The sequence below is a fragment of the Pelophylax lessonae genome (genome assembly GCF_965119305.1).
Source record: "Pelophylax lessonae genome assembly, chromosome: 2".
NCBI lineage: Eukaryota > Metazoa > Chordata > Amphibia > Anura > Ranidae > Pelophylax > Pelophylax lessonae.
Window position 1 is genome coordinate 425,138,873 of NC_138769.1, and position 23,192 is coordinate 425,162,064.

General features: G+C 44.7%; 1 protein-coding gene across 1 annotated transcript in view; it reads right to left on the reverse strand.

The window, feature by feature from the left end:
- NF1 (neurofibromin 1) overlaps nucleotides 1–23,192 on the reverse strand; it is a 585,707-nt gene that overhangs the window by 64,856 nt on the left and 497,659 nt on the right. Inside the window, exons 48-52 of the mRNA XM_082247714.1 lie at nucleotides 22,401–22,532; nucleotides 21,058–21,193; nucleotides 20,787–20,944; nucleotides 13,187–13,309; nucleotides 2,419–2,549 (exon numbers count right to left, since the gene is read on the reverse strand). Coding sequence (XP_082103840.1) covers nucleotides 2,419–2,549; nucleotides 13,187–13,309; nucleotides 20,787–20,944; nucleotides 21,058–21,193; nucleotides 22,401–22,532 — 680 coding nt within the window. The remainder of the gene's footprint in view (nucleotides 1–2,418; nucleotides 2,550–13,186; nucleotides 13,310–20,786; nucleotides 20,945–21,057; nucleotides 21,194–22,400; nucleotides 22,533–23,192) is intronic.

The window sequence follows — 23,192 nt, forward strand, 5'->3', positions numbered from 1 at the left end:
GAGGGGGAGAAGGGGCAGGGTTGGAACCTCTATAGAAGAAGCTTTCACATTCCATATTATATCTCATAGACATGTGAACCAAAAAAAGAAAATAGAGCAACTGCACCTATAGGAAAAAGCAGAGGTGTAAAAAGTGTAGGATTATTTTGGGAAGGAAGACTACAGCATGTTTTTTAAAGTTGTGATTTGGAGTAAAGAATCCACACTGTCCACAGGGAGAAACATTTAGGAATGGTGTCCATATCAAACGCCAACAGTTCTTCCATCCTCATTATGCCATTGATTATTGCAACCCACTTCACCAAGGTTGGGGTTTTGGGGCCATCTATTTTGGACACAATTGGGTGGACTATCATCTTTATTATTTGACATAGGACTGCAGGCTGGGCGGCCCTAAATGCCAGGTGATATGGATTGGGTGAGTCTGTTTCCTATCCGTGATGTTTATTTCTTATGGGGATCCTTAAAGCATTATTAATCCCAAAAGCAAATATTATACTGCAGCCTACCAATTCTTTGATAGAAAACAAATGCAGCCATACTTTTTCAGGCTTACTTTCACATGGTGATCTAGCCACTAAGTCTGCTTTTCAACAGAGCAAGCTCTCTTGAAGATGTAGCGGTTAAAGGGTCGAGACAAACCGTTTAAAACTGACAGGGGTGCTTACAATGATCAGATGTAATTCGTTTTTGTAAACCCTTTATCCCAAAAGGAACAAAGCTGTTGCTGTAACCGTTTCAAGTGTTAGTTGGAGTTTGGCTTCCATTTTTTTTAGTGTATCTGAATCAGCAAGTGGATCTACACTCTGAAAGCGCTGTTGTCCAAAAGGGTCTCTGTAGCTCCTTCATCCAGAGTGTAGGCAATCTAATATAGGTTGTCTTAATAGCCAGATTACCAAGTGAAAAGAGGAAAAACGTCTAATGATTGGTAAACTGCAATAGATTACATTTTTAGTTTTGGCTTTAATGCCACTTTAAGAGCGGACTGGAACAGCTTGAAGTTGAAGTATTAATTTGCCAGTTTGTACTTCTGTATAAGTATTATTCTGGAATCATGCTGAATGTATACCTGTATGTTGGCTTAAGACATGTGATGTAGATTATTTTTAGTGCTGAATGGGATCTCAATTTAAAGCGTAACTCCACTTTTGTTGAGAAAAAAAACATCCCCCACTGGGTGATCTCTGTACATTGCAGGGATTTTAACAATCTTTGTTGGAGATTCCTATGTTTGTTATTCTGGAGAAATAATTGTTTGTTCCACTGTGCTGAGTGGGTGTAATGGGAGTGGTTTCATAATTATCTGTCAGCTGCAGGGCTCTAATGAGGAAATCTGCTCGGCCTGCATCCCTTTAGATGTGTTCCTATTGGGAGTATCTCACCAAAAATGACATTTTTGTTGCAGGGGATGCCAGAAATCTGACCTATCTTAGGCAGACTTCTGGGAAATGTGGTGAGCCAATCACACAAGCAGGACATGAGGTTTCTTGGGTGTGGTCAGTACACATTCTGTGTACAGAACACCTCCAGGTAGCCATATTGTATTGCATTTTCAGAAAATTACAACAGCTGCAGATTGAAAAAGAAGGGTAATTTTTAATAACATTCAATTACAATATGACTTGTGTTACAATTGTATATGCTATATTGTTTTTTCTTTTCTTGCAGATTTTTTTTCCCCACGAAAGTAGAGTTAGCCTTTAAACTTGGATTGGTACACATGGTGTTTGATGTAATTATGTCTTTTTTTAAGTTTGGAATAAATATTTATATATATATATATATATATATATATATATATATATATATATATATATATATATATATATATATATATTATATAGATAGAAAAATGTTGGGTTTTCATGTATATGGATAGGGATAGTGGACTTGTGAGGAACGGATTGTAAATACAGTTGGATTCCACTCCTCTTTTTTTGTTTAGAAAGGAGTGCCTGAATCACAACCTGTCTGTCCTAATCAAAAAACTTTAAAGACAAGATTCCTAACAGGCTAACGGCCCTTTCACAGAGTTTTTCAAGCGCTTTTGCGTTAAAAAAGCGCCTGAAAAGCTCAAGAAAAATGCTTCCCTTTAAAATAAATGGTGTTGACAACTGGGGCAGTGTGCTTCCACTGAAAAAAAAAAAACAAAAAACAAAAAAAAAACCTGCTTGTGTCTTTGGAGCATGTTTGGGGAGATAAAAAAAAAACCACACCAAAAACGCTCCTCCCAACTGAAATGAATGGGAATCGCCTCAAAACTGACCCTGCTAAGCGTTTTTGAGTCACATGTCCTTTAAAAACCACACTGCAAACGCTGCAAAAGCTCAGCAAAAATGCTCCATTATCGTTTTGAAGCAAACCAATAATAAATTGCCCTTAAATTATCAACACTCCAAAAATGTGTAACATTCTTACTAGAACAGTCAGCAGCAGCGCTTGCGTCTTAGGCTCTGTTAGAACTTCCTCATCCAAAAGCACATTTGATTCAGAAACAGAAACTTTCCGTAAATGAGGATGTTGTTGAGGTGATGATATCCTTGGTGTATCTAGGATAAGCAAAAAATTTAGTCACATAAATCAATTTCTGCTTGTATGTAATGTGATTTATGAAAAAATGGAGGAAAGCAAACTGAAGCAAAATGTAAAGTTGTTTAACCAAAGCAACCCATTAAGTTTTATCTTTTATTCACTAAGACAAAAAAAAGAGATCCGATTGCTTACTATATGCAATGACATTACCCTCCTCCAGTTTTCAGAAATCAGCCACTCTTGTGACAAACAATTCTTTGTTATAGATGAACTGAAGACACTGAACAAAGATTTTGCTTCCTGAACACTTTTGGGTATATCTTATATATCTTTGGCTGCTAAACAGGCATATAACCTGTAATTTAACTTAACATTTTATAGAAATCTTCTGTTTTTGCTATTTCTTATATAAATTTTAGGTTTACTTTTCACTTGCATTATAAAATGCTTTATGTCCGAGGTCCCCAACCTCCAGTCCGTACTGGTTTGTGGCCTGTTAGGGACCAGGCCACACAGAAGGTGGTCAGTGGCATGCAAGCGAGCAAAACTTAATCTGTATTTACGGTCGCTCCCCATTGCTCACATTACACATCAGCGGCATTCGATTCTCATAGGCGCACAAACATGACTGCAAACTGTGCATGCAAAGGATCTAATACCTGGTGGAGGTGGTAAAGTACTAGGGAGCAAATACACAATATTATTTGCAGAGAGGTTTGACTGCACAAAGACCATAATAAAAACCCATAGAAAACCCTATTAGTGAGTAGCAAGTGACAAGCTGCATATGGTGGCAGGCTTTATAGAGGCAAGTGAGCATCTTACTACAATTGTAAAGCAGCATCTGGTGCATCCCATCACCCCAACATAGGAACGTCTAGTTGCAGGAAAACAATCTCAGGGCTCCCACTGATTCTGCATTATGGTAAGTTGTATAATTATTTCATTATACAGCATATTACAATGTAACAATAACAATTGAAATTGCAGGAGAAGCTGTTTATTCTTAAACTGCTTAGAGAGTTCTTTACTATTAGAGCAGTAAGAATGTGGAACTCCCTTTCAAAAGCGGTGGCACTAGTGGGGAGTGATGCTATTTTCAAAAAACTATTAGATGGGCATCTTAGACTCAAATTACGGAATATGGGAATTATTACTGACAAACACACACCCCACACTGGTTTAACTGGTGTCTTTATTCAACCTTACCCAACTATGAAATTATAGAAAGTGCACAATAAATGTAATGCGCCTAAAATCATCCTCCTCAACCCCAAATTCCCCCCAGGCCGTGGAAAAATAGTCTTTCACTAAACCAGTCCCTGGTGCCAAAAAAGTTGGGGACCACTGGCTTTATGTAGTGCCTGCCTGCACTCGGGGCATATGGCATGTTTGTTGAAATGGTAAAACTCAGGCATGCCTAGGCTGGATTTTGTTGATATCAGTTTCCATGTATTTTGATGTGATTGTTTCAAGGCATAGCATAGCCTATGTACATGTAATTAACATAATAAACCAGTTGTGTAGTCAATTGGTGACAACAGAATGTCTAGCAACTGTCGGAACAGATGTGATTTTTTATTACAGGTATTATTCATCCACATCAGTCCCTGCCCTCAAGGAGCTCATAACCTAAGGTCCCTATCTTACATTCATCTATACACATACTAGAGCCAGTTTAACCACTTGCCGACTGCCTAACACCGATCTACGTTGGCAGTCAGCCCCTCACAGGCAAATTCAAATTCATATTCAAATAAAACTCAGACAACCTGAGGAAGGAATGACGGACAGGGGCGAAGAACCACTTTACCACTGTGAACCAAGTAAGGTGAACTGACAGTAATGCCGCCTATTTCGACACCCTGCATGCAGAGGTGAAAGCCCCTAAAAAGGCCACATTCTGGGACAGCATAATGAGGGGACTCTCCCGAAGATTCTCAAAAGGAGGTTTCTGGAAGACAGAGCACCAAATTGAGGTCCCAAGGCGGCACCAGACTGCACTGAGGGGTTAAGTGCCTAACTCCCTGAAGAAAAGTACACACCAAGGAGTATGTGGTCATGGCCCGCTGAAAGAAAACCGCAAAAGCAGACACCTGACCCTTGATAGTACTCAAGGCCAGTTTCTGCGCAACCCCCTGTTGAAGGAAGGTCAAGATTCCAGCCACCAAGAAGGAGCGAGGATGAACCCCAAGAGACTCACACAAAGCAATATACAATTTCCAGGTATGATGGTAGATCTTCCAAGATGCAGATTTCCTAGCTTTAACAGCGTTGGAATCACAGACTAAGACAAACCTCTATTCATCAGCACCTGGTGTTCAACAGCCAAGCTATCAAAGCCAGCGACTGTAAAGCAGGATGAAAGATTGTTCCTTGGGACAGCAGATCCTCCCTGAGTGGAAGCTTCCAAGGAACGTCGGCGACCAGCCGCAACAGATCGGCGTACTAAGCCCGGCGAGGCCAGTCCGGGCCACTATGATGACCAGAATCCCTTCTGCCTCGATCCTGTGTAGAAGTCTTGGCAGAAGCTTGAGAGGAGGGAAGGCGTAAATCAGATGATACTGATCCCACGGGGCCACCAGCTAGTCTGTGGCGTCCACCAGAGGATCCCATGACTGAGCCACAAACCCCTACACCTTTCTGTTTAGCCGAGACGCCAACAGATCCACCTCTGGGATGCCCCACCGGAGACACAACTGATGAAGCACCTCCGGCTGAAGGGACCACTCCTCTTGGTCCGACGCCTGCCGACTGAGTTTATTCGCCTGTCAGTTTTCCACCCCGGGAACGTGTACGGCGAAGAGGGCTGGAACGAACCGTTCTGACCAACTTAGAATGCCGGCTACCTCCAGAGCCACCAGGACACTTCTTGTGCCCCCCGGTGATTGACATAAGCCACGGCTGTGGCATAGTCCGATTGAAGGCGCACTGGACATCCCTGAGGATGATCCGTCCATCAGTCGAGGCACAGTCTGATTTTTCGGAGTTCCAAGACATTGATTGGTAGTCCAGACAAAGCACCAAGCGATCCTCAGCAGAGAGGTAGAGGACCCCACCAGACTCACCACCCAGCAGAAACCGGCACCTACAGCCACTAGGATACTGTACTCCATGTGCAGCGATAAGGAAGTGAAAAGATCCAGCAGTCCGCACCAGGGGATGAGGAGGGGCTTCCATTGTCGAAATCGCCGCCCAGGGGCCGCAAGACTACAAAAATAGCCGCAAGACTACACAAACATGGCCACCGTGCACTGAGCACACAGGCTACAGCAAAATGGCAGCCCAGTGCGTCACCTCGAGGCTCCCAAAGATGCAGGAGGGATCCCTAGGCCTCGAGGATGGGCCAAGGCAGGATGGGGGGCCCTGGCAGAAGCCCCCACCAGATACAACCCCCCTCGCATAGCCAATCGTCCGGTCGCCGACAGCGCCCCCGCCACTTATTGCCAGCATAGCGCCCTGCCCCCACCCTAGGAGGTGGACCAGACCACCCACACAGCATTAGTGGAAGGGGGGTAGGATGGGGAGACAGACGAAGGGAGGTGCCTGATGGGAAGGAGGGAAACCTGGAGGTCGACCGTCCCAAGAAGGGGTACAGGTCCACCCCAAAAACCCTCCAGGGGCAGAGGGAGGACATCTACTCAACATACCAGGAACCAGGCGGGCACAGCTCCAGACAGAACCCCTCGCCATCAAAATGGGGGGGCTGTCGGCCAGGAGGAATGCTGTGACTCAGGCTGAGACCCAGCCATATGCTATGTCGCGAGGCATTTAACTCGCAGGCCAGCCCCCGCCCGGTGGGGCTATGTCACGGCCAACCTAGCGTGGAGCTGAGGTCTGCGCACGCTCGCTGGCCAGACTGGGGTGACCACTGGATCTAAATTATCCAGCCTGTCACCCAGTCCGGCAGTGGAGTGTGGATCTCACAGGAAAAAACCCAGGAGAAAAATGAATTTCTAAAAAGAAAAAAATGCCAGGGATCCCAGCAAGGAACTTGGTCCTTACTCCTGACTAGGCAGGAAAAAAAAAAACTGAGTGACTATAGCAGAGAGAGGGAGTATACTCCCTGGGACTGCCCATAAGCATAGTCACTTATAACCCAATGATTAAGAAGATCAGATGTCTCCATCAATGAATGAAAGAGAAACATATTTTTTGCCTCTGCTTCACATAAAACGCAGAAGGAGGAAACATTTTGCAAAAGTGATTAACAAGTAGGACGCACTGCCTGAGCGCTCCGCCGGCATCATCCTGTTACCGAGATCCTGACTGTTATTAGACCCGACTTTTACCGTCTTCTGGCTCGGGTCCCCTCCTGAAGCTGGTCGCAGCAGGTCTCCCCCGACGAAAAAGTCTGAGGCAGCCGCTAAACTGGAGAAATTTCGGCACTCGGCCAAGGGGGCTCCGGCGGAAGATGGCGCCGGACAGCTCGGCCCATCTGAAGTTCCCGCCGCACAACTAGCTCAAATTCTGGATGCGATCTCCACCTGCCAAGCGACGCTGACCGCTAAGATCGAGGAGGTGAAAGTGGATGTGTCCCTTATCCGCCAAGACCTGCAGCGGGTGCGCGATCGGGTGTCAGAGACCGAGCGCCGCCTGGGACATGTGGAGGATGCGGTTCCCCCTTGCAGGCCTCATCTGATCAGGCCGAGCGCCATATTGCCCAGCTCCTCTCCAAGCAAGACGATTTGGAGAACCGGATGCGCCCCAATAACTTGCGGTTCGTCGGCCTCCCTGAGGGGGCTGAGGGCGCCTCCCCGGCTGTTTTTTTGGAGAACCTGCTTGTTGCTACCTACGGCCGGGAGCCCTTTTCCCAGTCCTTCGTGGTGGAGCGAGCGCATCGGCTCCCGGCCAAGCCACCACCGCCAGGTGCGCCTGCTCGTGTATTCATCGCCAAGTTCTTGAACTACAGGGATCGGGATGTCATTCTACGCCTGGCACGAGAAAAGGGGAATATTCAACACCTCAACATCCAAGTGCTGGGGGCGCCGGGGCAGATTTACCGAGGTTAAACGGAAATTGCACGCTCACAATTTGAAATACGCTATGCTGTTCCCGGCCCGGCTCCGTGTGGTTGGCGAGGACAAGATCCACTTTTTTGAAGATCTGGACGAGGCTTTGCTGTGGCTGGACAGACTGAGACCTGCCTAGGTGTGAGTAATTCTGGTGTATGCCCTATTCTCCCCTTTGCCGAACCTCCATTCCCATGTTGCTGACTCCTTGGAGAACTGGCCCTTTAATGCTGGAATTTGGTGCACTGCACTTTGTGTGGACCCCATGTGTACCCTGGCTTCCCTTTTCCCCCCTTGTGCTCTGCTGCTTTGATCCTGCTGCCCTCGGCTAACTGTGCATTGAACTGGTTCTGGATGGGCTGTGTGCCTGCTCCCTCCTCCTGTACCCGGGCCTTGTGGAACTCCTTCAGACTGCCGTGCGGCTCCTCTCCCATACCTGCTCGGCTCCTGGATGTTCTGTCCCATAGGAGCTGATTGCCGGTTGCGTCACTTATACTTTGTTTGACCTTCAGAGATTGGTTGCCCCCCCACTACATGGCAACCATGATGTTCTTCTTGGTTCTATTGTTTGATTTTTTATGCTTGGTACCCCAGCCATGGTCGAGCTTGGTTGTTAGGCCACTCTGCCAGGGCTGGTGCATTTGCTGTTATGTTCCTGCAACTACTTGTTTTGGGATGTATGCTCGCACGAGTTGGGGTCAGTGCAGAGCTGGGTGGGTCCGGGTTTTATTTTTATTTTTAATTTTAGTGGGTTTCTTTTTGTGTACTGACTACGCTATTTGTTTTTTGCTGCTGTACTTGCTTATTGTGTTCTTTAGTGCTGCTAATGTATCTCCTGCATGTTTACACTGGGGGGATTTTTTCATTTCTATGTGGGTTTTCCCCCTGCTGAATGGCTCAGCGGATGTGGTCTCCACCGATGCTTCTCTCCCCTGTGCTATGATTTTCTCTCTTTTGCCATGGCCCCCCTGAAGCTGTTACTTTGGAACGTTCGTGGCACTAGGGACAGGGTCAAACGCACCGCCCTTTTCACCTTCTTAAAAGCCCAAGTTGCTGATATAGTGTTGGTTGAAACGCATGCCACAGGCTCCCTAGTCCGTGCCCTCAAGAAGCCCTGGGTGGGATGGGCGTTTCATGCCACGTATAGTTCCCATTCCTGTGGTGGCCAAATCCCTCCCCTTTGCCATCTGTTCGGTGGAGACCGATCCGCAGGGTCGCTACGTATTTCTTTGTGCTACTGTAGCCGGGTCCCCTATTTTGTTGCTGGCCTCTTATGTACCACCCCCGTTTGCGGGTGCAGCTTTGGCACCGGGTCTGGATTTTTTGGCCCGACATGCCTCGATACCCGCAGTGTGGTTGGGGGATTTCAACATGACGGTTGATCCTGCCATGGACAGAGTTGGCTCAGATCCCTCCGTCCCTTGCTTGGGCAGACTGACCCGCTTTGGTCTGGTTATGGCTCAATTTTCCCTGATCGACACCTGGCGCCACCTGTACCCGGACCGAAGGGCCTATTCCGGTTTCTCCTTATCACATGCCACTATGTCCCGCATAGATTATGTCTTTGTGTCAGCCCAGCTCACACCCCAACTGCGTGCAGCGGGTTTCTGCCCTCGTATCCTCTCGGATCACGCCTTTTACTGGGTGGCCCTCGATGTACTGTCGAGGCCCCCGCGTGGTAATTGGCGTCTTAATCCATTTTGGCTCAACATACTTCCGGATTTGCCAACTATGGAGGCGGAGTGGGATTCTTTCTTTGCGACGAATGACAGTACCTCAGAGTCGCTAACAGTGTGGGATGCTTTTAAGTCGCATGCCCGTTTACATTTGTCTGACTGCATCTCTAAATTTAAAAAGGCAGTCTCGGGTCTCTTTTACACAGGTGATGGAGGAGTTGACCACTTTGGAGGATCAGTGTGCCCGCGCACCGTCCTCGGAGGCTCTCGATAGGCTTCGTCTGCAGACGCGGGTGGCGGAACAACTTAGTTATGAGAGGGCCCGACACAAGCTATTCTTTGCTAAATAGCGGATATTCAAGCAGGGGGAGCGCACGGGCAGGTTACTGGCCTATTTGGCGCATTTGGACGCTCGCCCCCCCGTTGTGATTGCATTGGCTGCCTCGGATGGCTCTTGGGTCAGCGATGCAGCCACGGTCGCCCGAATGTTTGCTGATTTTTTTCAAGACACTTACTCCTCTAAGGTAGCATATGAACCCTCTGAACTAACCACCCTATTAGCTGAACTCCTGCTTCCTCGGTTGTCGGCGGAACAGGTGGAGGCCTTGGAGGCTCCCCTCACCGCTGCTGAGGTGCAGGCTGCCATATCTAGTTTTGCTCGTTGTAAGGCCCTGGCCTTGATGGGCTCCCTACCGAATTCTATACGCATTTTTCCTCTACCATAGTTCCTCGGCTTTTGGCCCTCTATCAGACGATTTTCGAGAGAGGGGCTCTACCCGATTCTACGTGTGAGGCTCTTATTGTACTGCTACCTAAGCCGGGGAAGGACCTTCTCTATCCTGAATCGTACAGGCCCATCTCGCTGCTGCAGACGGATGTCAAAATCTTGGCTAAGGTTCTGGCTCTCCGCCTGAACAAAGTGATCCTCACACTGATACACTCTGACCAGACGGTTTTATGCCCACAAAGAATACAGAGTACAATACTAGGCGACTTTTTATGAATCTCCAGGCCTCCCATGCTAGTATCGGTTCTAGAGTGGCGGTCTCACTGGATGTGGCAAACGCCCTCGATGGAATTATTCATGGTGTTGTCTACGCTCCTTTGGCTTTGGCCCGCGCTTCATCCGGTGGTTGACCATCCTCTACAATGCCCCACGGGCGCGAGTGTTGGCGAATGGTTGGACCTCGGGCGAGTTTCCCCTCCTTCGGGGCACTCGTCAGGGATGCCCCATTTCTCCCTTACTGTACGCTCTTGCGGTTGAACCTCTAGCGGTGGCGCTTCGCTCTCATCCGGGGGTGGAGGGCCTTTGTGCCGGCCCCCTGGTGGAGAAGGTCAGTCTCTACGCCAATGACATGCTCCTGTACCTTTCTGATGCGGGTCCTTCCCTGGTTATGGCCCTATAGGTCATCGAACGATTTGGGCGGTTTTCCGGTTTGCGAATTAATTGGGATAAGTCTCAGGTCCTGCCCATGGATGTTTTTCCCCCTACGCTAGAGCAAGCTTCCCTGCCCTTGAAACGGGTGGCCACCATTAAGTATCTGGGTATATCTCTCGGGTTCCCTCAGATTATATTTCCCTGAATGTAGAACCTCTCATCGCCCTGTTTAAGACTAAACTTCAGACTTGGGCCAGGCTCCCTCTGGGGGTGATGGGCGCATAGGGCTACTAAAGATGATACTGTTGCCTAAGGTGCTGCATGTGCTGTGGCACTGCCCGACCTACATTCCCCTTCATTACTTCAAGGTCCTAGAGTCTCTTTGGAATTCTTTCATCTGGGGCTCGGCTAGGCGTAAGCTGTCTGCTCGGGTGCTCAGGCTCCCGACTTCCCTGGGGGGACTAGCTTTCCCTGATCTCCCTTCGTACTACCTGGCTGCTCAACTCTCCCATTTCTATCATCTAGACAAGCAAGACAATCTGAGGTGCCTTCTTTTGGTCTGCAGGGACCTTCCGCCTGCTGTTCCACATCCGTTCTGTGACATCTTCCGGGGGATGGTGGGGTCCCCCCAGCCTCCTCCACGTGGAGGCCTGTTGCATCGGTATAAAAGAGTCTGGGATCTGGCACTGCGGAGGGTGGGGGATGGCGGTCTGCATGCTGATACACCGTTGTGGTTTAATAGGTCCCTCCCTGAACTTTTGCAGTTACTTGACCCAAGTATTTGGATATCTAGGGGTGTCTTCCTGCTCTCCAATGTATTGCATCGGGGCGCTGTGAAGACTTATAGCCAGCTGAAACAGGAGTATGATCTCCCGCCTTCCATGTTTTTTCGGTACATGCAGCTCCACCACGCCCTGAGTTCTCAATTTAGTGGGGGTTGCCCTTCGGGGGAGCCGCTGGATCTAGCTAGAGTTCTGACGCATACTGATCACAGGGGCCTTATTACCATGCTATATGACATGTTGGTGACTCCGGCAGCCACCAAACTTGCTTATGACTTAAAGACTAGGTGGGAGCCGTTGCTGGGGGAGGTTGCAGATGAAGACTGGGATGATGTTTTACTGTGTGCCAAATCTGCTTCCCCCAAAATGTCTGACCGGTTCACTCAAACCTGTGTCCTTCATCAAGCTTATCTTACCCCTGCACGTCTGGCTCGTTTTTGCCCCACCCGGACGTCTCAGTGTCCTAAATGTCTGCAAGAGATTGGCACATTCGACCACCTCTTATGGCAATGTCCGAACCTGCGTGGATACTGGGCACAGGTGGTTCAGTTTCTCCACGATCGGATGGGTGCTCCTGTGTCTCTTAACCCCAGGATGTGCCTGTTGGGACTTTTTTCTGATGAGGATTTAGACAAACACACGGTTAGATTTTTACAAGAAACGCTTTTTCTAGCCCGCAAACTCCTGGCTCGAGTGTGGATACAGCAGACTGTACCTACTCTGGCTTTGTGGATCAAGGAAGTTAATGCTACCCTTCCGTACAAGAAAATCATTTATGTCAATAGAGGGTGTCCTGGTAAATACAAAAAAGTTTGGGACAGGTGGTTGAACTCCTCCTATACTTGCAACTCTTAGCCTTTGGTGTATAGCTTTTATGGCAGCCGTGAGCTTTTGGGGTTCCTTCAAAATTTGTCTCTGTATGCTGTGATTATTTATCGGTTTAATTGTCGTGTCCATATGTGCCACTGCATATGATGATGTTATTGCAGTAGAACAAAAATTATTTTCAATGCCCGTACTTTGTGTTGGATGTTTTCAGTACACAAATAAAGTTGTTTTGATTTAAAAAAAAAAAAAAAAGTGATTAACAAGAAAGGTGAAGGTTTTTGCTATTTGAGACGGATGTTGCCAAGCACAACAGATGCCAAGATTAAGGAAGGCATTTTTGTCAGTCCACAGATTGCATATATCCTAATTGACTAGTGGTTCGAAGGTCTGTTAGTGGGACCAGAGAAAATTGCCAGTGAAGCATTCAAGGTAGTCACTGAGAATTGTCTGGGAAACTAGAGAGCACCAAACATCAATCAACCAGTTGACAAACTTCTTATAGCATAGAAGATTTAATTTTTACATTTACACTTGTTCTTTCTGAAAATTTAGCTGCAGTAAGTGCTGAACATGATGAAAGGTTTAACCAGGACACTGCCACAATGGAAAAACGGTATCAGGACAACTAGAATCCAACAATGCTGGCAGACTATTTTTGGACACTACAGAGGGATGCACCAGACACCGAATACAAACGAAAAACAGCAGCAACACTTTTAGCCCTGCAGGGTGACAAATACTATGCGCTTAAATCCGTTATGGTCATTAAAGTTAATTTCATATTTCTCAAGATTCCTACAGGATACAGTTGTTTTTAAACTATTTCTGTGTCAAATCTGAAGGGGCTATCATCACCAAAGTTTCTTCAAAAAGCAAAACTTCAGAAAAAATTGTTGTCCAGTGAAATCTTCGGATAATTTAAATGTTCTAAAATAATTCAAAATAGCACAGTAAATATAGTTCTACACCGATACATACCAATATCATAATCATTCTCTGCTACTCTTCTCATTTTTGGAGGTGTAGTGATGCCAGATTCAATCTCTTGTCTTTTAGGCGCTTTAACATCAGATATTAAGTGGTCAAAGCTTTTTCTTGTACCTATAAAAGAAAAAAAAAAAAAAAAGAAAAAGCATTGAGAAACATATGGTGTTATACAGTTCATGAACTGGAATTTAGAATGGATAAAAAAGGAATTTTCTTCTTACCATAGCAACCAAGCTTCTATTCTTGATGTCAACAAGGATACAGGAAATCTCTGACCTTTGGGTTATACTGCTGTCTACAGAATGACTGGACACTAGCAAACAAAAGATGGTAGGACAGCCCAGAATTTAACCATTCGTACTACTATGTCTGCAGCTCAATGAGCCGCCTAAAGGATGCTGTATAAGATGAAGCAGAAATGTGCACGTGGCATAACTTGGAGATGTAAACAGCAGACCGGGTGGCAGTTTTACAACTCAAGGAAGCAGCTGCCTGATGCAAAAAAAGTTTAAGAGGCACTTCAAGATCTATTGGAATGAGCCTTAAAGTGATACTAAAGGCAAAATAAAAAATGAAGCTGCAGTCTCTCTAGGAAAAAAAAAAAAAAACTTTCTTTGTTTTTTCTGACTGATTTTTTTTTTTTTTTTTTTAACCTGCTGCTATTTACAGTGGATATGAAAAGTCTACACATCCCTGTTAAAATGTTAGGCTTCTGTGATGTAAAAAAAAAAGACAAAGATAAAACATTTCAAAAAACTTTTAGCACTTAACGACCGCCTGCCGGTTTCAGAATTGTCGCCATTTTCTTGTTTATAGCGCAAAAAATAAAAATTGAACAGGTGATCAACTACCACCAAAAGAAAGCTCTATTTGTGGGGGGGGGATTTTTTTTTTTTTTTTATTGAGTACAGCGCTGCACGCCCGCGAAACTGTCAGTTAAAGAAACGCATTGCAGTATTGCAAAAAATGGCCTGGTCATTAAGGGGGTAAACCTTCCGGTCAAGAAATGGTTAATGTGACCTATAAACTATACAACTCAATTGAAAAACAAACAAATCTTTTTTTTTGGGGGGGGGGGGGGTGAAAAACTAAAATGTGGTTGCATAAGTGTGCACACCCTCTTATGACTGGGGATGTAGCTGTGTTCAGAATTATGCAAATACATTTAAACTGATGGTAAATAGGCGTCAGTACACACCTGGCATCATTTAAAATGCCTCTGATTAGCTCGAAATAAAGTTCTGCTTTGCTAGTAGGTCTTTCCTCACATTTTCTTAGTTGCATCTCGTGAGATTGAGTAGAGTGCACAGTTACAGGGAAATGAGGAACCTGACCCTTGATAGAATGGGCATGAGTCACCGTCTGTCTGATCCATCTGGAAAATTGGATTTTTGTACTCACAGTAAATGGATTTTACGGTGAGTACAAAAATCTAATTTTCTCTTTAGTTCGACGGATACAGCGCATCAACAAATCATGACTATAGGGACCTCCAAAAGCAAAAATGAGGGGTGGGGAAAATAACCCAGGGCTAAAACACAAGAGCCCTAACCAGGTTACAGAAAGTTTAACCAGGACACAGGAGCCCCATCTGAAAATCTGAAAAAAAAATTAAGGAAAAACACCCCTCAGGAGGGAACAGCCCCTCTTAAACAGCAGCCTGCAAAAACTTGCAGCCAAAATAAGCATCCACAGATGCCAAAATATCTACTTTGTAGAATTTAGTTTAAGTATGTACCGACGACCACGTGGCCTGCCTTGCATAACTGAGATATTGACACTTGATGACGGAAGGCCCAGGCAGTACTAGGCACCCAAGTAGAATGCGCCATGACAGGGAAAGGAAGAACCCGACCTTTATTAGAATACACCTGAGTCACATCTGTCTGATCCATCTAGAGATGGTAGCTGAAGAAGTGGCCAACCCTTTCCTTGGTCCTTGTGTAACCACAAGAAGCGAGTCTGACCTCCGAAAGGACTCCATGGCTGCCAGATACACCTGAATCGCTCGAACCACATCCAAGGCATGCACAGCAAATTCCTTGGGATGAGCTGGCTTGGGACACAAGGAAGACAACAAAATGTCCTCATTCAAATGGAAGTCCGAGACAACCTCAGGTAGGAAGGATGGACAGGGACAAAGAACAACCTTATCCATATGGACCATGACAGGATAAGGCCTCCGACTCTGACACCCTACGGGCCAAAATAAGAGCCACCAAGAAGGCCACCTTCTGGGACAACATAGGCAAGGAAATCTCCCAAAGTTTAAATCCCGCAGCAGCAAGAAAGACTGAACAGATGTTGAGCTCCCTAAATTAAGGTACCAACTAAAGTGCGTGGCTAGGGGTCGCTGAAAGAAGACTTCTAAGGCCGACACCTGGCTCCTGATGGTACTCAAGGCTAACTTCTGCTCATTGCCCCGTTGAAGAAAGGCCAAGATTTGAGCCACAGAAAAGGAGCGAGGATAAGCGCCAATCAACTCACACCAAAACATGTATGCTTTCCACATACAATGGTACATCCCTTCAACATAGTAGGTAATCACTGTTCCAGACAAACCTATATCCCTCAGTACCTGGCTTTCAATAGCTAAGCTATTAAAACTAGCGTCTATCAAGCAGGATGGTAGATCAGCCCTTGGGACAACTGATCCGCTCAGAATGATTGGAAGACCCTGGCCCATGATTCTTCACAGGAACCGCAGGAGAAGCTTGAGCCGAGGATGATACTGGTCTTGCAGTGCCCCTGAACCGTCTGTGGTGTCTACCAGAGGAACCCATGACCTTGCTACGAGCTTCGGTATCTTCCTGTTGGACCGAACCTGCTCAAGAAGCCACGTAGAAGCCTGTGCAAATGGAACTGTCTTGAAGGTGGACACCACCAGGCCCAGAACCTGTATGCAAGTCGGGAGAGAAGACTGTCTGTGTGACAGCAGCCGGAAAATCACAGGCCTGTGGTTACCAAAATCTTTCCAGAGGTAGGATCACCCTGGTCAGTATTAAAACAAGGCCGAGGTAATTCAATTTCCTGGATGGCGTCAGGTGGGAATCAGGTAGTTCGGACGGTAACCAGACCTTTGAAGGAATTAAATCCATACAAAGACTCAGGGCCTAAGACTGCACAAAAGGACAAACTCTGCCCCCCCTTTTTGGTACCCCCAAAAGGATCATTCCGCTGACTCCCCTGAGGCTCAGGAAGGAGGTCCACGAGGCTGGAGACAAGCAAAGTTGTCCCCTCCCCACACCTCAGTCATGGGTGAGGGCAGACCTTCATGATGAAGGGGTCTTGTCTGAGGGTCCGGAGAGGAGGAGCTGCATGTAGGACTGTGCAAATAGAAATATGTCTTAAAGGTGGATAGGTGGACCACCAGACTCAGAACCTGTATGCAAAATGGGAGAGATGCCCTTGAAAAAGTCACGTGCGTAGTGACGCAACGCGTCGGGAGGAGCCGGGTGACGTCACTTCCGGTTTACGGCCGTAGCCGGAAGTCGCTGTTTGTACCGCTTCTGCGGTTTGTATCCACTGCTCGTTATTGTCTACTTAGATGTAAGTGCAATTTTTCTTTATTAAACTGGATATTTTAAAAGTACTACACCATAATGGAATTTATTTAAATCCCCTTATCTGTGAGATTCATATGAGATGAGAGGCAATTGACCACCATCAGCGGGGTGCTTGCTTTGGAGCGATCCATAAGGAAAGGAGAGAGACAGCTAGCCCATATTTCACCACCTATCATTGAATCTCAGAGTGTATGAAGAAGATAGAGGGGCTGTGGAAAGTTGATATTCATCTATCCATCCATCCTAAAGATCATCATCGGTTCAAGTGATATTTATCATAGACACGCTCTTTTGAGTGTGCAGTGAGGTGAGCGGCCATTGCACACAGTTTGTATTTTAGTTCACTGGAGTGACACATCACGGTTATCAGACAACACTTTCTGCACTCATTTGCTTGTATTCACAAGGAAGTCACCTGATATATTTGGTGTTTACCTACTCAAGTCACTTTACTGTTGGGAGTCACCATTGGTTCACATCATTTACTATATGGACTGTTTCTAGTTTTTAATTTTACCCCAGTTCATTTTGTTGATCCTGCCACCTGTATTGCTGCACTGTATCACTTTTTCTGGCATATCACGTGCACTATTATGTAGCATTCTTTACTTATCATCTTGGATTTTTAAGAGAAGAAGATTGCTTTAACACATTATTTATCAATCTTTACCATTTATTATTCTGATCATTTATCTATTTACACACCTTTATTTTTATGATGTTTTAATATTTAGATCATCTTTTACTGACACACAACTTTTACTATCGATTCATCTCGTACAGATTTGCACATATTTATTCATCTGTACCGTACACTCACATCATCATATTAGTGAAAGTTTCTTTATACATTCCTTCTATATCGGATCCACAGATTGGAAGATCTATTTTATTGACCAACTGCAAATCATCCATCTGTACGGATGTGTGTATTTATCCAATAATAATACTCATAATTAAATATGAGTTGAAGCATGTATGGCCCTATGGAGCAAATCTCCCTATGGGAAGGGAAACATCAGGACAGCATCTACGGCTGGCGTGGATGTCTCTGATGGCTGTCAGTACTTCCACTGGTCAGCGCTGGGTCCCTGCGCCTATCCTTGACAAGTACTTTTGGGTGCAGGGGGGTTGCCAAGGCAACGCGTTTGCGGAAGCCTGAAGAAGGAGCGCATGCTCCCCAAACGCGTCGCCTCCACAGGGCCATACATGCTTTAACTCATATTTAATTGTGAGTACCTGTATACCTTGTCTAATAAATTGCTTGATGTGCTACACTTAGATGGCGCTTGCGTTTCCTCTCCAGTTTCACTGTCTGATGGTAGGCCTTATGGGACTTCCTAGCCTTGATCATAATAGGAATCAGATTCAGAGATGTCCCTGTCCCTTACAACCTGGGCTTTAAATGGCCATGATTTTAAAGCCTGTGACTAAAAAGTCAGACTGCAAAATTACCCTAGGTCCGGAAAGTCTGGTAAGGCACAAGATGTGTCTGCAAGAAGTCCCACCAAGTTGGTGTAAGGATCACGTTCCAGGGTCCAGGTGCAACTGGCTGAGGAAGTCTGCCTGCCAATTGTGTATGCTGGAATGTACACAATCAGCCTAAAAAGTACACTTCTACCCAGGACAGCAATCCCTTTCCACAGTGAAATTTCTTGTTTCTCCCTGATGAATGATACAGACCAATGCTATGCTGATTTCCGACAGTGCCCAGTTTGGATGGCCCTCAAACGGTAAAAGGGATTCAACAATAAAGGGAAAACGCAAAGTTTTAGGATGTTTATTGGGAGTATCATGCCCCTGCATCTTTAAGGTGCCTAGGGCTCCACCCCCCCCCCCTCTCAACCCAAAAGGCTGACATCTTTCATGAAAACCTTTGATGTCTGCATGATGGGATATTGTCCAAATGATAACACCCTGAAACTATTAGCCCCAAGACCCTCATGCAAAAGCTACTGAATTGGAAAGTTTAAGCCTGATCTGTGGGCCTGAAGCTTCCTTTACGGGTATGGTGGTCTTGTTAGGGCAAGACAAAGCTGAATCTTTAGTGGGAAGAGAGCATTTCTAGAATAATTCTCCCAAAACCGATACAAAGCCAGCAAGTGCCAGCATAAACTTCTCAGGTTGCTTCCAATCTCTATAAAGTAACAATTTGGAAAGTGGGTGTAAACAGTCTTTGCATCCTTAGGAGTTCTATATGATCCAAGGCTAAACACACCCTCTAGCTTGAGAGTGGTGTGCGCTGCATCAATAGGAGCCAAAAGGGTCTCAAACTTTTGAGCAATATACAGCCTGACCTTTCTCCCAGACCCAGTCTTCAGAGGCAGGGCAAGTGCAGAAGCATTGTCAGGGTCTCCGAATAGCACTCTACAGCTAACTAAAACAGAGTCTGGAAAACACCTCACAAATAACCCAATACCCAAAGGTCACTTCCAGGCAAGCCCACAATATACAGTCAAGAGGGGTCTAGATCTTGAGTGATCCAAAGCCAAGCTGAGAAAAACTGTGCACCAGATGGCTGCAAACTGTAGGGAAATGTTTGGGCAGCGATTTAAGGAAAGGTCTTGTTTGAATTAAAAAGCACTCCTAAAATTATATGTTTGTCTTTACAACAATAATAATAATAAAGACAGATGTCCAGTCACCTAAGACGATAGCAAAAACCTGAGGTGTGCTAGTAGCAGGCGGGTTTATACCCTGAACTGGCCTACATATTTTTGCCTGTTTGCAACCTGTTTAATCCTCAAGTGACAGTATAACCTGAAGGTTTAAGACTCCTCCGTTCCTCAATAAACAAGAAAAAAAAGAGCGCTCTACTAAGCTATAAATGCCCTGTACTGCAGAAGATAAAGCATAATGGGCTTGTAAAATGTAACATTTAACATAGAGAATAAAATAGAGATTATTGCGCTAACTTAAAAAATGTAAGCAGCTGACATCAATCACTGAACTAAGGAGAGTGATAAATCAATACAAATACAAAAATATGTGCAGCGCTAGAAGAAAAAAATTCCCAACAAAATAAATTGTCCAATCGCAGGAAGCATTCCACAAGTAACATAAACAATGGATGGTGAGAAAAAGTCCAATATATAATGGTGCAAATCATATATAAGTGCAGCAAATCCCGTCACCAGTGAAGGTAGAAATATATTGCGCTCACCAGATGGATGGGACCCCAAAACACCTTATAGTGTAGGAGTCAAACAGGCTTAAGAATGATGGAGTGTCCCCACAGATTTTTCACCGATTCCAACGGCAACCATGCAAATCTCCGGTAGATGAAATAATTCAGAGATTCCCCTTCCACATGGTGGGTGGTAAAACCGAAAAAAATGGAGGGACATATAGCGTAATATTGCTAAAATCAATTTAATATCAATAAAGCTGATACACTTACAGACATCCGTGAAAGACAGGCATATAAGATGTAAAACAGCTGGGCTGACCAAGTCCTCTTTACATGTTTCGGCATAAATGCCTTTTTCTTTTGAAAAAGGCATTTATGCCGAAACATGTAAAGAGGACTTGGTCAGCCCAGCTGTTTTACATCTTATATGCCTGTCTTTCACGGATGTCTGTAAGTGTATCAGCTTTATTGATATTAAATTGATTTTAGCAATATTACGCTATATGTCCCTTCATTTTTTTCGGTTTTACCACCCACCATGTGGAAGGGGAATCTCTGAATTATTTCATCTACCGGAGATTTGCATGGTTGCCGTTGGAATCGGTGAAAAATCTGTGGGGACACTCCATCATTCTTAAGCCTGTTTGACTCCTACACTATAAGGTGTTTTGGGGTCCCATCCATCTGGTGAGCGCAATATATTTCTACCTTCACTGGTGACGGGATTTGCTGCACTTATATATGATTTGCACCATTATATATTGGACTTTTTCTCACCATCCATTGTTTATGTTACTTGTGGAATGCTTCCTGCGATTGGACAATTTATTTTGTTGGGAATTTTTTTCTTCTAGCGCTGCACATATTTTTGTATTTGTATTAACATTTAACATACCCAAGAGCTTCTTAGTGTTTGCTTGTGATGGCTGTCCCATGTCCAGACTCATGGACTTCCTTGTCCGTGGGCTAACTTGTCCAACTGTGGGGTAGCTTGCAGCTAAATGCATGCCAGATCCTTTTGGAGAAGACCATGGCTGGTTCTCCTTTAAAGTTCTATAGAAACAAAAGAAAAAATAATTAGAAGGCTATTTTTTCTTAACTTATGTGCATTAGGGAGCTATTAGAAAGTTCCTGCTGTGCACATGTATAAAGTGCCAAGTAATAACCTGCAGGTGGGGTCGCTGTGATGTATTGGATATGTATCCATAGGAACATTTTCCATCGAAACATCTGTCAGCAACAGTGATTTTCTGTGTTTTAAACTGCAGCGGCTCCTCACCTCTTCAGACACAGTAAGCAATGCTAGAAATAGAAAAAAAAAAAAAAACAGTCAGTCCAACATATATATTCATCATAAATAATGGCAACATTTAAAGCAATAATAAAACTTTTTTTTTCCCCTTTCATTTTAGTTGAGGAAGTCCAGACTTTTATATAGTTTACTTCCTGGAAAAAAGCACCTTTCTTTTGTGTCTGGCCAGTCCACTAACAGCTGTTCCCACCTACCTGTTCGCAGGTGTCGGCTTTAGCTAGTTGGCTGCTAAGGAGGCACCAGGTGTACATTCCCAGCAGGGGCTGTGTGTACCCATTCAAACACAAAGCAACTGTCAAGCCATAGCCCTGTTCCTTCCTCCCAGCATAGTGACAGCTGCAGGAACCTATCACTCGTCTACCCTCAAAGTCTCTTCCGCTAACTGATATTTGGGACAGAGACCCAGCGGTGGTGACAAAGGACAGCGGGTATTTGTTTGGGGACAGGGGAGGGTTGGATATGAACTGGAGCATTTTTATATTCATGCTGTGAATACATTAAGGTAAAAAAAAGCTAAGCTTTTAGTACTACTTTAAGCATGATTCAGATAAAATTACCAAATTAAATTTGAGAGAAAGCACACAAAAAGTAAATTAAATATTTTCCAGTCCTGCACTTTCACTGCATCTAAATAACTGGCCAAACTTGGAAAAAGAAGATTAAAGCACCTAATGAATAGTCCTAAAGGCTTGCTAATACTAGCTATGGTCTCTGAAGAGGGATTCACATTCTGATAGCTCTTCAGACAGCATTTGACAGGTAGTGAAGCAGCGTTGTATCACCTCTATACTGTCTGTTTTAACCCCTTGATTCCCGCACTATCGTGCTGCAACTGCAAATGTGTTGCTCGTGTGTGTACGGGTGGAGAGGTTGTTGAATATTTTCCTAAAATCAGTGACGTAGGCTATGAAATCTGCTGTTGCTCTTGCAGAGCAAATAATAATTTGGTTTGGTTGATATTGTAAAAACACAGGCAACTTATGCTCACCTACTATGATTCTAGAGCTGAAAGCCCAAAAAAAAAATTGTTATGAATTAAAGATTTGTGAATACAAATAGAGTCTACCCTGTTTCCCCGAAAATTAGCCCTACCCCGAAAATAAGCCCTAGTATAACCAAGTTTGTTTTGCAGATCTGCGTAAATATACAATTACATTTAGATTTGGTCAGTTATGATCACAAATATTTCTTTCTTACCTGCTAAATAAGCAACACTCTGTGTATTTACTTCAAACTTATCACAATTTCTGTGTTTATTTACAAGTGTGAGCAGCGTGTGAAGGATTCGCACTGTTCTTGCCACTGTAGTAGGAGATGGATGTCGATATCCTAAAAATGATAATTTACAGTTCATCATTGTTAAAAATGGCACGTGGAAGACTTATTAAAGTAGGTGATGTATGAAACAGGGACCTATCCAGCTTACATGATTACTGGGGAAAATGTTATTAGATCTTTTTTCTTTGGTCTGTTACATATTTGCCATTAATACATAACTGCCATAAGGAGAAATAGCTAACATTTTTAGGCAAGGGTTTGCAAACCTGAAAAATTCATACTAAACTCTTCAAATGGAGAATTGTGCTAGCTATGCAAGGAAGAACATGCAAGTTAAAAGTAGATCTCCAATGTAACCTGCAGGCACTAAGGTGACCAGAAATGAACAGATGTGTCTGAAAAACTAGGCAAAATTGTCCAGCCATTTATGAAACTTGAAAGAATTGAATGCAAACACTGTCCAGCGTAGAAGAGAGCTGAAAGTGGGATTGTGCTACATCCAAGGTCCTATTTTGGGTATCATAGATAAGAGGGTAGGGGAACGAATACAAGGCTTTCCATACAAAGGTAAACATACTTCAAACCCAACATTTCTGTACAAGTTATTTATTTATTTTTATTAGGGTCAGGAATGAAGAAATACATTTTTTTGAAAGTATTTATTATTTTTAGGCCTGGTTCACACTAGTGCGATTTCAGAAGCAATTTTAA